Raw genomic sequence first — 18537 nt, 5'->3', positions numbered from 1 at the left:
GTTGTTCAAATCATTTCTTTATTACATGATGACCATGCTCTTGCATTGGCAGACGACAACTCACTGACGTGATAAAACATGTTCCACGTTTTCTGACATAATAGTATAACTTGTGTTAGGCAGTCCCGATAACCAGAAGACCCAAAATAGGAATATAACACGACACCGTTGTAGACACCAGAAAAGAATTCGCTAAAACTGTTGTTTAGGACTGTCTTTAAATTGTCGAATTGAGTAGTAACTTTTGCTTTGTCTATGACTTTAAGATAAAGAACAGCAATCAAGTTATTTTTCAATCAAGTGTAGGATTGTTTTTGCATGAATTAAAACATCATTTCCCTTCTTTTATTTCGCCTTAAATATGCATGAAATAATCACCACTCCGACGTTAAACAAACAACAATCCATCTTTTTTACTTCATTTTTCAACATCAGATGAAAAGAATGTCAAACAAAAGTACACAAAATCAACACAACCAACAACAAATCACACATAAAATGCTTTTAAAAAAGTAAAATAACCAAGATAACGAACCCCGAAGAAAATTCAAACGGAAAGTCTGTAGTCAAATGGCAAAATCAAAAACTCAAACACATCAAACGAACGGATAACAACTGTCATTTTCCTGACTAGGTACAGGCATTTTTCATGCATTATGTTTGTTTGTTTGCACAGACGCATGTAAACTGGTACCGGGACAATGATATATCAGATAGTTACACGTGACTTTCGCCTTCGTTTGTTTCCGTTAAGATAGTCTGATAATGAAGCAGGTGTCTATCATGTATACGTGTTCCTCTGTGGTCAGTTGATAAAACAGTTTGACGGACCAGACGGGTATACCTAATAATAATACGAGTAAAATGGTAAGTTATTTACACGTCTTAAACAAATGAAAATTATTTTGTTATACGTGTATCTTTTATATACTGTAATTTGCAACATTTTATATTTTTATCTTAATTTATTAAAAAAAGATATGAATTATCATCTAAGAAATTCAAACAAACGTTATAATATGTAAAAGAAATTTAGTCCACTATATATTTTCAGAAACATTCGATCGAGATCGTACAATATTATTATATACATAGTAATACGTACTTTTCGAAGGATGCATACTGGACTTACTCAGCACACTATGTTTGTCATTGATATAATTTATTTACACAATCCAGTTACAATTTCTTTACTAGATCAGATGAGTACTTATAAATTGTATCCATTTAATAAGCAATATTTCTTTCTTCATGCAGATTTCTTACAACATACTGCCACCTTTAAAGTTGCTCTCATTTCTGTTGTGTTTCCATATTTCATTATCTTTTGTGCTTAATAAAAGACAAACAGAATTATATGCAACAAATAACTTTGATGCAAGTTTTTTGGAAAATTCTGAATCCAATAATGGTGGAAGAATTGCGTCAAACAGAGGTGGTACCAACTCATATTCTTCAATGAACAGCAATAGTATGACGTCTGGTGGTATTGATAGTGGTCGTGGTATGGGTTCTCCGTATGAGGGAGGAAATGACAATAGCATGTCTGGAGGTGGAAATGATGGGCGTGGCATGGGTCCGACGAATGGGCGAGGGAACGAAAATAGTATGAGCAGTGGAATTAATCCATTCAACAGTAACAGCAACAGCAATAGCAACACAGGAGGAATGGGGCCATTCTCCAGTGGTTCTAAGGGAAACGGAGGCGGAATGGGGCCATTTTCTAGTGGATCAAAAGGAAACGGAGGTGGAATGGGACCATTTTCCAGTGGATCAAAAGGAAGCGGAGGCGGGATGGGGCCCTTTTCCAGTGAATCAAAAGGAAGCGGAGGCGGAATGGGGCCCTTTTCCAGTGGATCAAAAGGAAACGGAGGCGGAAAGGGGCCATTTTCCAGTGGATCAAAAGGAAGCGGAGGCGGAATGGGACCATTTTCCAGTGGATCAAAAGGAAGTGGGGGCGGAATGGGGCCATTTTCCAGTGGATCAAAAGAAAGCGGAGGCGGAACGGGGCCGTTTGCTGGTGGTGCCTCTAATGGTAATGGAGGAGACAGCAGCAACAGCATGGGCGGAGGTATGAATTCCTTTAATAGTAACAATAATTGCGGACAAAGCTCTACGGGACCTTTTACAGTAGGAACTAGCATTAATTCGGCAGGACATTTTCGGTTGGTTCGCAAGGAAGTTCGTCGGAACCATTTCAAAGTAATGATAAAGACTATACTATACTTTCAATATTTCACATCATTTTTAGGTATTCACTTGTTTAAGTTGTGAGGACTACATGTCTGATACTATAATCATGTATATGTTTCAGTGACAATGGAAATTAACTTCGATTGATACTTTGTAATTATTTAGCTATAATGTTAGCATTACGAAATTATTCGACATATTTTTCTTAAATTTCTGGTTTGTGCAAATCCATGAATGAAACTATAAAAATAAACCCCGCCACATTCTGTATGTATGTGCCTGTCCCAAGGTAGGAGCCTGTAATTCAGGGGCTGTCGTTTTTTTATGTGTTACATTTTATTTTCGTTCATTTTTCGTACATAAATTAGGCAGTTAGTTTTCTCGTTTGAATTGTTTTACATTGTCATTTTGTGGCATTTAATAGCTGACTATATATATATATGCGGTATGGGCTTTGCTCAGTATTGGAGGCCGTATGGTGACCTATAGTTGTTAATTTCTGTGTCATTTGGTATCTTGTGTAGAGTTGTCTCATTGCCAACCATACCACATCTTCTTTTTAACATTTTATTTCAAAGGTAGATCAGTTCAGATTTTTTTTTTTTTACAAATTCTAGGTACGAAATTAGGGATAGATGGTCATGCAAATGATACAGAGATAAATTTCATCTTTTTCTTTAAAGAAAACTAATGTGAAATGAACACTGAACTGTACACTTTAAATAATACAAATATATGTAAATGCTTGCTTTACGCTATAGCCCTTCTGGAGAGAATACCCGTAAACCTAAAATTTGAATCTTAATTATTTTTTTGAGGAATTATTTATCTCTGGTCTGGATTGCAAGTAAACTAGACACCCCATCCCTACTGTTGTTCCGCTCTTATCTAGTTAAGGATGGTAATTGGTCCGTTAGACAAATAACGAGAAAGAGTATATGGGAAACTGTTGCTTCTTAGACATATATACTATTGCTTCTTAGGCATATATACTATTGCTTCTTAGACATATATACTAGAGGTATAGGGGGGGGGGGGTTGAGATCTCATAAACATGTTAATCCCGCCGCATTTTTGCGCCTATCCAAAGTCAGAAGCCTCTGGCCTTTGTTAGTCTTGTTTTATTTTTAATTTTAGTTTCTTGTGTACAATTTGGAGTTTAGTATGGCGTTCATTATCACTGAACTAGTATATATATTTGTTTAGGGGCCAGCTGAAGGACGCCTCTGGGTGCGTGAATTTCTTGCTACATTGAAGACCTGTTGGCGACCTTCTGATGTTGTCTGTTATATGGTCGGGTTGTTGTCTCTTTGACACATTCCCCATTTTCATTCTCAATTTTATTAACTTCATGAGTGAGTTTTAACGAACTAGCCAGGAAATATATATAAAAACTTAAAATCTTTCTATAGTCCGCTTATGAACTTTTAACATATTAATAACCTAGGAAATGAGCATATGGACGAGACTAATGAATATAAATATTTGGGAGTTTATTTTACCCGCTCTTTGACTTTTGCTTACCATATTAATCATTTCTTAAAAGATACTTTCGAGCGCAAACTGAATTATATGACTAAGCTACTTAATGTACACGGATCTTTTAATCGCATATCTTTTAGGGATGCCCTCTGGAACTCGGTCATCCGTCCTTCTCTAGCACACGGGTGTGCCGTATGGCTACCGTCATCCGTTTCTAGTCAACATATACTTAAAACATGGCAATACAAAACCGCAAAACTAATTTTTAATACTAAGATGAATATTCCTAAAGCAGGGGTGTGGAAATGCTATGCCCGACTCGCCCGACTCGTACATTTGAACAACCGGACAAGTAATTATTTTTGTCTCGGTTGCCCGTGGACAAGTAAAAAGAATATACAAGACAAAGTTCAAATCCAACAAAAATATAGAATTAATTCCAAAACGTATAAAGATGTTTAATTTATGTAAAGAAACCAATAGTCAGCGAGTAAAAACACCAATGTCCAGACGATAAATATTAGTAACATAATACCGGAAATTATAGATCGATAACGAAATTGATAAAAAAAAATAGGTATGCGAACCCGAGTCGCGTAACATTGCATTGGGGGTGTTTGGATATACGCCTGAGGCGGCCTATGGTTACCCATAGGTACCTATGGTTTGATATTTTATACACAAAATATCAAACCATAGGTACCTATGGGTAACCATAGGATGCCTCAGGCGTATATCCAAACACACCCATTGACTTTGTCAATTGAGCCGGGATCGTCGATTATGTTTTATCCATTATTCACCGGAAGTATTATTTCTTTAGTTTTTGTATCGACAGTCAGATTGTTTAATATTAAATATTAAAGACCCCGGTCGAGTAAGCCAAAAAGATTTATGAGTCAAGTAGAAAACCTAAAAAGCAGATGGAGAAGAACACGTATTACAAAAGAAACAAAACGTGTGTCAGTTGAGAGAAACACCAAAACTTCATCATGTTCACTAAATGTCCTCTTAATTTAGTATATATATGTACCTACTGGCTACAATTTTTATACAAAAACTGCTGTAAAATCGTCCTCTCATGATATCTCATTGGTTGGTTTGTTGTTAGGTTTCTGTCCCATTGATGTTAACCCATTTCCTACTTTCCTAAAGGTTTACACAATATAAACCAATGGATTTCATTTGTTTGTGATGCAAAAAAGTGCTAAGAATCATATATTAGCTTACAATGAAATACTTCAATATTTATTGGGACCATCAGGGCAAGTAACTTTTTTTCCGGACAAGTAAAATTTACAGTTTTACTTGCCCAGGGACAAGTGCTCACAACAAATATTTCCACACCCCTGCCTAAAGCTGCTTTATTCCTAGATTTGGGATGGGAGCCAATAAACGATTTTCTTGATAGACAAAGGGTGTCTTATTTTGCTAAGATTCAAGGCCTTGACTCAAGTAAATTATGCCGAATTGTATTTGAAGAGCTCAAGTCCTTAAAGCTTCAAAGGGGATGGGACTATCCACAATATATGATCAATTTATTCAATATGGTTGGTCTGGATCACTTTTATAACTCGAATGTCAATTCTAATATATTTAAACAGTTTCTTGGAAGGTTTGTCCGGAGAAGGCAATATCAAGAAATAAATGATAAAAGCAGTCTAGATATTTTCTCAAAATTTAACTTTGCACAAGGAAGGCAATCATATCTGACGAACTTGCTGGACTTCAAGTCTGCAAGACTCAAAATGTTAATACGAACAAATTGTTTACCTGTAAACAAAGTCTTGTATAGGATGAATCTTAGCGAGAGTCCCACTTGCCAAATGTGTTTATTTAATTCTGAAGAGTCCATTGAACATTTCCTATTAGAGTGTTCTGGCTTCTCCTCAATCCGTAATAAATACATATCTGATATAAATGAATATCTAAGTTTTACTTTCCCGGGCCTTTGCTTCACAGAGTTATCGTCCTACGATAAAATACAAATACTGATTGGTGATTGCTTTTATCAGGTTGATCCCTACATTAGTAAAACATTGGACAGTTTAAGTAAAAAGATGTTCAGTGAAATGTACTCTAAGAGACAATTGGTTTTGGAACCTAAACTTTAAATGTTCTTTTTTTTTTACGTTACTTGTAGTTTAGTTCATATTTTTATGCTGTACATAATGTTTATTTTTCTTATGTAAAGATGATGTCTTATTTTACTATGTACCAATTTTAAGTCTGAAAATGTTTTATGAATATTTTTACTTGTCTGTATATATTCATTGCATATGTTGTTAGACGCATTAGTGTATACCCCGTCCGCAAGTGCCCCCGTTGTAAAGGGTAGTTTCTAAATAAATATATATATATTAACAAGAGATCAACTCCTATTTTGAAATGAAAATGCAGGCTATCCAAAATGACTATCTGGAAACGGCTATATAGTATGAAATTCAAAACAGTGTAGCTGTGGCCATTGATTGACACATTAAAATCATTCATTGACTGGGACAATTTAGGTGAACGTTTGTATGTAACGACCAATGCTCACTATGTACTTTTTAAAGACACTTAAACTATGGGGTCACCAAAGGTTCTCAACACCTAAATAAAGTAATTCGAAAAATTAATCAGAAATAACACGATATTTTGATTTATAACAAAGGTTATTCCCGATTAATTTTTCGAATTATTTTATAATTAAAGGCGTTAAGAAACCTTTGTTGACCCCACAGTTTAAATGTCTATCGTAGGTCCGTCATGAACAGTGGTTGTTACAGACAAACGTTCACGTAAATTGTCCCAGTCAATGGATGATTTTGATGGGTCAATCAATGGCCACAGCTACACTGTTTTGAATTTCATACTATCTATACATACTTTTTGGGCTGAATCCCTTCACCATTGTGCACTACATTGACTATTCATAGCTTTTCTCGCTTGATTTAAATTCTGGTAAATCTGGTGAGTTCAATTTATACTATTTTGCATTTTGCAGCCTGATATAGTCTATACCACAAACCACAAACACAAAAACATACATTATTAATTTACATGTTCATTTGTCGTCATGTACTGTGTCATGTTGAGGTCTTTGAAAGTCTATGGTATTTTAATTAAAACATTTAATACTTTGTATTAACATGATAATTTTAGGGCCAGCAGAAGCTCGCCTGGAGGTGCGGGACTTTTCCGCTGTGTGGAAGATAAGTTGGTGGCCTTAGGCTGTTATCTAGTCTTTGATCGGATTGTTGTCTTTTTGACACATTCCAGATTCCCAATCTTTACTCTATTCTATGTATACTAAACAAGGTTAAAGTAAATTAAATGCTACGAATAAAACATGACATACCAGATCTCCTTTTCATGAAATTTGTCCTTTCATAGCTTAAAATACAGAAAATGAGTGCTATTTTTATCATATCTTAAAGTGTTCTCTCAGATTGTTGTAGGTGTTGCTATCGGTTTGCTTTTTTAAACACTATAACTATATAAACGTTTTGTGTTTTCGAAAATATTAATCCAACTTATTCTGTGAAATATTTAGGAATGAAATCACCATTTGACAGTAGCAACATGAAAGGAGGTCCTGGTGGTTTGGTTGGTGGTCAATTTAAATTAGACATTGGGACGGATAATGGACCGGGTGGACTTAATGGTAGCCCATTTATGACAAATAATGACGGCGGACCCGGTGGTTTATCAGGTATGTATTCGGGTGCGGGATATTTTTGCTGTGTTGAAGGCCCATTCTGGTCTTTAGTTGTTTTTTTTTTTTTTGCTCTTTGGTCTCTTTTACGCGTTCCCCATTTCCATTCTTAATTTTATGTTTCTTTGCACGACATTGAATGTAGCAATCAGAAGCAGAACTGTTTATTTGTTGAACCATAAAAGACAGCAAATGATTTAAGAAAAATTAAAGTTGTGTGGTCTTTTCATTACTTTCCAATTTTATTATAGTTAAAGAAAGATAACTCAAACATTATTTTCTGCTACAAAGATTTAAATTTTTGAAGGTGGGTCGTTCATGCAGAAAACCGATAGTTCGACTACAGATTCTAAATTTGACACATCTCAGTATGAACAGATGCTGAAGGAGATGTTTGCAACAGACTCCGGAGATAAATCTGAGGGCAATCCTTTTGATCCCGATTCTTACAGTGGTAATATTAATGCAGCTGGCACTGGTCGAACAAATCTTAACTCTGCTACCAGTGGACAGTCCCAGGGATATGGCAACTCGAATAGCGAACAGTCCCAGGGATATGGCAACACGAATAGCGGACAGTCCCAGGGATATGGCAACTTGGATAGCGGACAGTCCCAGGGATATAGCAACACGAATAGCGGACAGTCCCAGGGATATGGCAACTCGAATAGCGGACAGTCCCAGGGATATGGCAACTCGAATAGCGGACAGTCCCAGGGATATGGCAACTCGAATAGCGGACAGTCCCAGGGATATGGCAACTCGAATAGCGTACAGTCCCAGAGATATGGTAACACGGATGGCGCACATGGTTCATACGAATCAGGTATTTTATTAATTTGCTATTTCATCGTTAGTTTTAATTTATATCTGAATTTTAAAAAAACTATTTCTAGTTGATTTTTTTTTTAGTTTAACCGAAATACCGTATTAAAGAGAAAGTTTATCTGTAAATGTTTTTTAATGTTGAGTTTCTTGGACTCTTTTACTAAATGACTGCAGAATACCAATCTCTTCAGTCATAGAAGTTATATGTATTGAAAAAGATATATAGATGTATTCAGTTATCCATATTATAAGTGCAGATCTAAACCAAATGTACCGATTTATTCGTCATATTCTTGATCATTCTTATTTTATATAGTCTTAAATCGAGAGAAACCAGATTAAAAAGAGATCATGTTCTATGAAAGAATATCTTAACGCATATAATCCAAGTTATGTATATGTTGTTTAGGTTTTTATACATTCTTGGTCTTCAAATATTCGGCTTCAGTAAAATTGAACGTTTCGGACGCATGCTATTTATAGTGTTGTTTTCATGTTTTAAGTGATTATCCTTTGTTACTATCATACTTATTCACAATTGAAATTTGTTAACAGGTCGAAAAGACAGCAGCTACCAGTTTAATAATGGAAACACAGACACATATCAGACGCCATTTAACGAAAAGACTGATTACAATGAATTATTATCATCACCATTCCAGTCTGATAATAATAATGGACGTACTGGTGGTCAGAGACCGGACCAGGCTCTAGGTACAGGATATTCACCCTTTAAGGCAGATAGAGGTATGCCTGGTATGGCAAGAATGAATAATCCAGGAGGTAACCCGTTAAGTCAAGGAGGATCACAAATTGGAAGAGGTAAGTGCATTTATGCGTGTGACAAAAACAAAATAGCATACACTGTTACAACAATGTAACATATATTTATGACATTTATTCAAATATTAATTTTGATGTTTTAGATGAGGGATTTATTGTATTAAAACACGGAAAGTTTTGTATTAATCGACACGTAAACTAGTTAATAGTTTGAAAAACACCCAGGAAGTGCAATAGCATATAGTGATATAGAATTTGTTACATGTCAAGGATTAAGTATGAAAATATATCATATCCCCCTCCAAAAAAAAATCCACAATAAACAACGTGTTTGACATGTATAAACCACATTTCGCCATTTCTTATTCATTTAAATGATAACAGGAATTAATATTGGACATTAAAACATAAGTACACCAACCGTCTACTCCTAGAAAATACACATACAAACAAAAGATCGCACTTGAAGGAACATGATCCTTGGGTTCCTTTGTCTATATTGATAAAGTTTTGTTGTTATATTAAACGAATATTTGTTCAATTGTAGGTTGAAAGAAGATGTTTCAAGAAAAAAATAAAAGATTGGAACTAACAATGATCATCAGTGTTATATATTTACTGTTCGTTTGAATAAAACAAACAGATACACACTACTAAAACTATTTCTCCACCGATGTATGTTGTAAATTATGAATGAAGAACAATGTTACCAATATTTTTTTTTATGTTTGACTTTTGACTTTATCTCTAATGAGTATCGACACTATTGGTATCGCTTCGGACCGTACACGACGAAGGGTATTTACAGTATAATGTTGCTGCTTGTAACTTATGTTATAACTTATTTGATCACTTTTTTTTTATAATGGTGCTCACATTGGCTTGTCTGCAATGGATTATTTGTTAGTGTCAATTATCTAAGTGATAATTGTGACCGACCAATTTTGGCCGCAGCTGGTCCAATATGTTAAGAGGAGAAGATTTCGTAGGAAAAATAAAAAGACAACTGACACAATCAGTGCAGTCAAAAGTGCACAGTAGCTATGTATTTGATGTAATCTATGACCATTTGTATTGTCTGCCTCTCTGATAAACACGCTGTAGTAAAGTAAGAGAGTAAGATTAAAGACTGGTCAGTGACGATCATGATCATCAATTTTCGGGTTACGGTCACGTTGTGCTAAGTTATCATAGAGCATGGTAAAACTCCGGTGTTAACCGGACATTGAGTAATGCCTCCTGTGATTATTTTGCACAAGATTCTTACTACACTTTACTCTAATGGGATCTTACTGGGTTACCTCCGTCCGTCCATTTTTTTTTTCTCCTTAACGTAATTAGATCTTGATATTGGCACCAAGCTGTATATATTTGTCAGGTATTATGTGACATATTCATAATCCAATACTTATCTAATTATTTTTGTCGCATATATAGATGTTTTATACATTGCTGCATATTTTAGACGTTTGTGTTAAACTTTTCACAGCAAACTACAAACCATATACATGTATTCCTGTTTCTAAATTGGTCAACAAAAATGATTTTTCTTAACATTGAATTAGAAAAATGGCGTCACATTATATGGCATGTTTAGTGTATGTGTGTGTGTTTCTTCATGACTGGCTGGTAGGTTTTGAATTAGACTTTACTTAAGGCAGCAACCATTTGATTTTTTTTTCGCGACAAGTCGAAAACAATTTTTTTCTTTCAATTTTAGCATTACATATAGTGGCAGCTGAGGGTGAAACAAACAATTTTTTTTCTCAGAATCAAAAACAAATTATTTTTTTCTCCAAAAACTGGAAACTAACTTTTTTTTTCCAAAAAAAAACATACCCCTCCCCCCCCCCCCCCCCAGAAAATCAAATGGTTGCTGCCTAAAACAAAGATGAAATACATAGCCTCTCCTTACAGATGCAGCTACTTTATTGGCGATTTGCTGGTTTTATGTCCTTTTTGCTGCTACAGTATCTTGGTTTGTTTTCGATTCTTTGTTTATACCTCCTATTCATTTCATTATTTTGCTTCGAACACTTCTGTTTAGAAAAACATTTTCTAAAGTGCACATAATACGTGAATCGAATAAATCGAATCAAAAAAAAAAAAATGGCTACCGATAGTGGTGGAGGTGTAATTACTCAGAGAGACAAAAATGGTGATTTATGTGATTTAAACATGGATTCAGCTCCTGTACTCCAGTACGATCATTGTATTATTGGTAATGGATCCCTAAATGAGACATTTGGTGAGTATTCGCCCCAAAACTCAGAATTTGTTCGTGTTTTTACCGAAGTCGGAACCCCAAGTCAACAAAAGGTAAGGGAGCTACCATTTGATTTTTATGGGGGGGGCTAGGATGAAAAATTTTGTCCTGCATTTTTTTTTAGCTGTAATCTCTGTCCTGCCTTTTTATTTTTCACTCTGTTCGGTCCTGCCTTTTTTTTTTTAGTTTATCCTGACTTTTTTTTACCTAAATTGTCGTCCTGACTTTTTTTTTTTGCAAGTGTCTCATCCTGCCTTTTTTTTTTTACTCAAAACTCCTGTCCTGCCTATTTTTTTTCAAATTTCATCCTAGCCCCCCCCATAAAAATCAAATGGTAGCTCCCTAAATAATGTCACGAACAATGGCCACGAAGACAATGAGTTCTCGTATTCCCAGCCCTCACAAGAGTCCGTCTATGTTCCCCAACAAGAATTTATAGCAAAACTAGACAACGATCTTGCTGATCTACTAAAAGAAACATATATTTCAAAACTTATTGAAAAGACAAATAACTCTGACGATTGCCTAACATGGTACCGAAGTACTCTAGCTGGTAGAGCAAAATCTATACAGGGGTGTCCCACAGGGAAACTTTACAACAGAAAATCTACGACAAAAAGCACTTCTACGTCTAAATATGCTAGGGATTGCTATATCATATTATATATGTTCCTGCAAGGTGATAAAACGCAAATCGACGAAGTCTTCAGAAAAGATGACAATAAATTAAGTGTTGTTGAGCATAACAACGAAGTGGTTTCTAATGAAATTATCGAGATGCGCGCAAATATCCATATTTTATTAGAGAGAGTTTCGGAACTAGAAAAATCAGACCAGAAAAATGAAAAAGTGATTAAAATCTTACAAACTGAAAACAATAAACTTCGTTCGCAATATCTATACTATTAAACGAGAAGACCTCATTTTGTGTGTCGCTTCTCTTCCTTCCACAATAAATCAATCATCATGCCTCTGTGTCCTATAGGTAACATGCATAGTCGCATTTGTCATCCATTCTTATGATTATTCAGATTGAGTTATTTTTGGAGAAAAACGACAAAAAAGGTGTCAGACCACCACCAATTACTCCCTCCAATTTAGAACGTATGTAAAAGTAGCCCTACTCTGACACAAAATAGTACTTCTGATGTCCTTAAACTAACCAACAAATTTGCAGAAATGAAACTTTTGGTGAAAGAGAAATATATCTAGATCATTTTGAGCCAAAATTTACTTGTCTATGAGTTTGCATTAAAAATTGAGGATTAATGCGCTCCGTAGTATACTAATTTTAGATTTCCAGAAAACCAGGTATTTTTTTTTTTTTTTTTTTGGAGTACCTCTGTTTGAAGGTCAGTTATTTTGTTAGAAGGCTTTAAAGTATGGTGAAAATTGGCATGTAGAAAGCTGATACATGTACAATTAAGGATATACATGTACCTGGTTTCTATGAAGTTAAACTTAAGGTAAAATATTTAGAAAGCTGTAAAATTGCAAAATTTGGTTGAACAGATAGGGATTTTTAATTGGTGGTCTGACACCAAAAGGAGTCCAGATATGATTCCGTCATCAGACTGACTTTTAGTCATAGATAAAACTTCCGGTTTGAAACATGCACAAAAACAACCAATCGTAATAGTATGATAGATAACAAAAATGAAAAATAGATAAGCCAATCAGAGCGTCCTCCATATCATGGTGTTTAGATCGCAAGAACCACAACTATTATACCTCCTTAGAGAGGACAATTATTTTTCGCGTTTATCTACATGTAAACTACGATTATACTACTTTAATATATAGAGACTCTGTATTCTGTCTACTGTTTTTTTTAATGTTTATAATTTAAGTGGTCATACCAGTTCAGTGGCGGATCCAGAAATTTTCATAAGTGGGGGCCCACTGACTGACCTAAGAGGGGGCCCGCTCCAGTCACGTTTGAGTGATTCCCTATATAAGCAACCAAATTTTTTCCTAAAGAGGGCCCCCCCCCCCCCCCCCCCCCAAATCCGCCTCTGCGGTTGCATTTATATTAAAATAAGTAAAACATGTGACACAAGTACAACCAATCGTAGAGCGTTCTCCATACCATGGTGTTTAGATCGCAAAAATCACAACTATTATACCTCCTTACAGAAGACAAATATTTTTCGCGTTTATCTACATGCTTATTGTTCGCTAGCTATTGTTCGCTAGCTTCTGCCTGGTCATGTAAACTACGATTATACTACTTTAATATATAGAGACTCTCTGTATTCTGTCAGGGAATTTCTATGTTAGTATAGAAAGTCCCCGATTCTGTTTACTGTTTTTTTTTTTTTTTAAATGTTTACTATTTAAGGGGTCATACCACTTGCATATATATTAAAATAAGTAAAACATGCTCAACTTCATCTAAAACTACCACGACCAAAAACTTTTACCTGAAGTTGGACAGACGGACGAGACGGACGGACGGACGACCGAACAAACGAACACACGGATGCATAGACTAGAAAACATAATTCCCATAATTGGGGCATAAAAATTTATTGTTAAAAGGGAAAATAGTGATTTGGCAAAAATGAAAGTAAGGTAGAGATTAGAGGGAGGCAGGACCTTTTTCGGGGCGTCGGGAACGGGTGTTTTTAAGCTCGGATTTTGGGGATTGATCCTTACGGGATCCGGGAATATGTTTTTCGATTTCGGGATATGAATTTCTTTAAATTCTGCATCTCGGGATTTCATGTTTTAAGCCCGTGATTTCGGGATCAGGACCCCTCCGATCGACAACCCCTCAAATTAGCCTTAGTCGGTATTAGTCATTTATACATCATGATTCAAATCCTACCATAAGGCTCTCTCTCGAAAAAAAAAGCGCTGATGAATTGTCATAGAAGCATATTTTTTTAGACTAACAATGGTCTATATATAAGCAGTTACATTTATTTCATGTTTGAAACGGTGCAAATTTTGAATTTGATTTGACTTTTACCCATTGTAGCAAAGGAGAAGAATAATTGTGGTCGTAGGTCAGAAACACGAATATAATTGAATTTAACAGAAAGGAAACAAATATCGGACTTTGGAAAAAGGGAGATACCTTTTATGTAATTCTCCATACATAATATCTTTTACAAAAAAATCATCCTACAACAGTTCACAAGCTGTATATGCCCGCGATTTCGCAGGTGTGTTCTAGTTTAGATTTAAATGAACAACTAGCTACTCATTTAAGGGACTACGAGAGAAAATCAACACAAAACGATGCCAAATTTAAAGTGCTGTCCCAGTCGACAAAAACATTGGATGATTTTGATCTGAATAACTTTCAGCAAGATATTAAGACTATGAATATCGAACTAGATAGACATAACAAATTACAATCGGTTATGCAAAAATCATTAAATGAGCTAAAATTAATTGTTAAACCGTCTTACGCATCGATAACTTCTTCCAGTAGAGCCTCTGGTGAGTTAAATGTCAGCACGTCGTTATGTAACAGCCACTATGTTCCGTCAGTTACTTTGTTCCGACGGAACTTTTCAACTAGTTATTTCGTTCCGATGGAACTTTTAAACTAGTTGTTTTATTCCGAGTGCAGTCGAAAAGTTCCGGAAGAAAGTAACTAGTTGAAAAGTCTCGGAACAATGTAGCTAGTTGAATAGTTCTGGCAGAACAGAACAACTAGTTAATTCGGTCAGAATTTTGCCTTCATAACGGAATAAGTTCTAATTTATTGTTATAGATTAATCTGAAATTGATATTTTTACAAGTACCCACATGAGGAGGAACTTTTGGGCTAGTTTGTTAGTTCCAGTTTTGACTAATTTACCAAAGAGGAACTTTTTGACTAAAGTTGATAAGTTCCTTTTGACTTTTGTAATCAGTATCTTAATTCCCCTTTGAAAGGTTCAAATATAATATGTTGCGCTTTTATTTTGCATCAATTCTCTAAATGGAACTTTGTGACTGGTTGATAAGTTCCGTTGGAACTTTTGGGCTAGTTTGTTAGTTCCGGTTTTGACTAATTTGTCAAAAAGGAACTTTCTAATTAGTTGATATGTTCCGTTGGAACTTTTCAACTAGTCACTTTGTTCCGATGGAACTTTTAAACCAGAGGAAGAACAAAGTAACTAGTTAATAAGTTCCTCCGGAATTTTTCGGCTAGTTAGTTCCTTCCGCCCGGAACTTTCCAACGTCGGAACAAAAGAGCATTTACAGTTACACTCTACAGACACGAAAAAGTCACAGATCAATGAACATTTAAATGTACAGACTACCCCAGGAAATAGTAACGGTACGAATGTAACCTTGAAAGAAAGTGATCATTTGTCATCGCAAGTAGACCATTCAAAACATTTTGTGTCGAATCCCGAATTAGATCAGTTAACGGAAACATCGAAAGTTCCAAATAAGGATCATTTAAATTTTAAAATTCCGGTACGTGTACAAGGTAATACCGAAGAAATAAAACCATTAAATAGCATATTTACCTGACGATATCAAGAATTTGGTATTTAGTCAAATCTTAACCGGAAATTGTGATTCTAAAATTTATTAAATGTCAAATACATGTTGAAATATTTAGGCTTGAAATAAATATACTTTTGGATAAGTTAATGCAAGCACACGAGGTGTATAGTGTCTTATACGATTACAGGTTTGTAATGTATAACAACCATATTATATCAGTGTGTAAACACGTTAATTATGAGCTTTGAAAGTCAAGTAGTTCGAGCATTTTTCTGAGTAAATGTTAAAAAATTTCAAACAAATATTCTTTACTGTGGTTAGCATTCAATAGTCGTCAGTATCTATAGATTAACAACTTGTGGTTATATTGATAATTTAGAATCTTCCTTGAAGGTGGTGCACGAATTCGCAGCTAAATAACTCGATTGATGTGTCATTTGTATACAAGAGTTATAGTCCTTTGAACTATGAGTCTATGTTTAATTTCATAAAGTCAATATGTTGATTGTCTACCTTGAACAGGGTTATAATTATATCTTATAAATATAGTTTTTTTTTATTGAATTTAAAATCGTTACAAAATCAGTAATGTACTAGATACTCGTATTTTTCAATAGTTTATCAAAGACATTTATGTATATCTATAATTTCTTTTATTTGTTTTGAAATGTTTAAAATTAATATATACCAATATAAAGAATTATTTTGTTATCTTATAAATATTTTTTTTGTTATCTGTAAGTATACATACCGTGTTTATACGTAAAAAATAAACAAGGTCAAATCTGCCTTCATCATCACTAACTTTCTTAGAGCGGTGAGACAAACTGATCGAGATCACAGGCACTTACAGAATAAAACTTTCCTTTGTTAGAGGGAAATATTCTGAAACAAGTGAATATGTCACAGAAAAAGCATCTTCCCAGTATTCATGAAATTGCTCTCTATTAAAGCCATATCCTGGAAATTATTAAAAAAAAACCCACTTTTTTCCTACTTTTTGAGGTACAATATGCCGGTGAAAAACATTAACTGTGCTGTCAAGAATACACGGTTTCAAGTTGTGGTATGCATCAAAAACTGTCCAACAGCATTCGTCATTCTACTCGTAAAGGCATTTGTTTCTAAGATCGGTATGGTGTATACCATTATGCCAGAACTCAAATGAAGCAGAAAGCTGATGTAACTTATCTGCTTTACTCGATCCCTTAAGACAAATACATGAAAGAAGTGTAATAACGCCTAACACAAACACAAAGCAGTACACCATAGCCACAATTTTATTCCAGAAGCTTCTTACTGATGCCGAATGCTAGAGTGTAAAATTGTAATTGGGACCTACCCAAAACAATTAGAACTTTTATGAAAAAGACTATAAATGAAAACAGAACTACTTCATCTTCCTATAATGATTGAATGTTAGGAAAATTGACCAGAGTTATCTTACTTTAATCACAGAGAGGGGAAAGCAAACAATTTTTAATTTAAGCCTAATTAACATTAAAACAATTTTCCATTAACAAATAAAGTTACCTTATTGAAATATAAGGACTTTGTTAGCTAAATCTATCAATTTTATTAGATATTATGATTTTTTATGACAATAGAGAAACATGCTACTGATTAAATGAGAATATTTTTGTTGGTGTAACACCAAGGAAACGATCCGCTAGTCTATTTATCCGGAATTGATAACAAATCAACACGATCTGGAAGTTTACAATTTCTCGAAGTGAAAGGTGTTATATAAACAGTACGTTTCTACAACTATTTCACGGCAAATACAATTGTTCACGAATATCAGCTAAACTAAACGTCACAGAATAATCCGCAAGCATTATCGATACCGAATCATTCTGGCCTACTGGTGTACGCTACATAGGAGATGGCTGAACAATCACGACTGGCAAGACAGATGTAATGAACATTCATAGAAAGGTACAAGTAGAACACTACAAGATTATTAAACACTTAAAATGTTGCACATGTGTGACGGGATTACTTCCCTTAGAACATTTGGTAGATACTTAGTCAGCCATAAGCGGTTGAGCTAAGGAAGTACTTCTTTAGCTCAGTCGGTTAGCGCACTGCCTTGTAACACAGAGGTCCCGGGTTCGAGTCCCGGTGGAGACAAGCAATTTTGTAATGAAATTCGTGCTCTCCGGTTACACATGTATATAATGTTTATATTTAACATATGTTTTATCATTAATGCTTTAATGAGTCTGAATATTTTATCATGGAATGTCAGAGGGATTATTTCCTCTACCTTATGTCTTGCAAACTCTGCTGTTGTTTTTTTCTATGGTCGGGTTGTTGTCTCTTTGGCACATTCCCCATTTCCATTCTCAATTTTATTACTAGAATCTACAAACTGTGATATTGCTATAATAAGTGAACATAAGCTAAAACCAAATTTATTGCCTTATATGAATAGCATAGATATGAGATACAAGAGTATTTCAAAAACTGACAAGTTAAATGATTTATGTAATTGTACACATGGTAAAGGTGGTATTTCTATTTTATACAAAGCATCTTTACAATTTTCAATAGAAGAAATTACAGAAACAAATTCAGATAGAATTGTTGGTGTTGAGCTGAATTCAAAAGTTTTGGGTCAATTTTTATTTTCGGTGTATACTTACCTGCTGATGGTTCGATCGATAATTATAGACAAGAGTTAAACGCCCTTGATGATTTATACACATATTACATTAACAGGTCGAGAACTCTAGATTTTCTGACGTCAGAATATATTTGCATAGTAATTTCCAAAACACAAGGCCAATATGGCCTTGAAAAACTGACCAATCGACTCAATGAACTA

General features: G+C 34.8%; 1 protein-coding gene across 2 annotated transcripts; it reads left to right on the top strand.

Moving 5' to 3' along the window:
* Positions 1–718: 718 nt before the first annotated feature.
* On the top strand, positions 719–9701 carry LOC143079287 (uncharacterized). 2 transcript variants are annotated; one of them, XM_076254533.1, is made up of 6 exons: positions 719–867; positions 1258–2071; positions 7214–7372; positions 7683–8201; positions 8759–9025; positions 9534–9701. In XM_076254533.1, exons 1-6 carry the CDS (start codon positions 865–867, stop codon positions 9536–9538), a joined length of 1767 nt encoding a protein of 588 aa, XP_076110648.1. In that variant the 5' UTR covers positions 719–864; the 3' UTR covers positions 9539–9701. The 2 variants fall into 2 exon arrangements, with proteins under 2 accessions (XP_076110648.1, XP_076110649.1); XM_076254534.1 differs by lacking the exon at positions 1258–2071 and having other exon boundaries at positions 785–867.
* Positions 9702–18537: the final 8836 nt, after the last annotated feature.

This window comes from Mytilus galloprovincialis, chromosome 6 (genome assembly GCF_965363235.1).
Source record: "Mytilus galloprovincialis chromosome 6, xbMytGall1.hap1.1, whole genome shotgun sequence".
Lineage (NCBI taxonomy): Eukaryota > Metazoa > Mollusca > Bivalvia > Mytilida > Mytilidae > Mytilus > Mytilus galloprovincialis.
The sequence above is the reverse complement of the archived record's forward strand: the minus strand, read 5'-3'. Positions and strand labels throughout refer to the sequence as shown.

What these genes read in the sequence shown, in the direction of transcription:
- LOC143079287 (XM_076254533.1), top strand. An exon ending in CAGCAACAGCATGGGCGGAG is followed by an intron (nt 2,072 to 7,213) that starts GTATGAATTCCT and finishes TGAAATATTTAG; the next exon opens with GAATGAAATCACCATTTGAC. An exon ending in ACATGGTTCATACGAATCAG is followed by an intron (nt 8,202 to 8,758) that starts GTATTTTATTAA and finishes ATTTGTTAACAG; the next exon opens with GTCGAAAAGACAGCAGCTAC.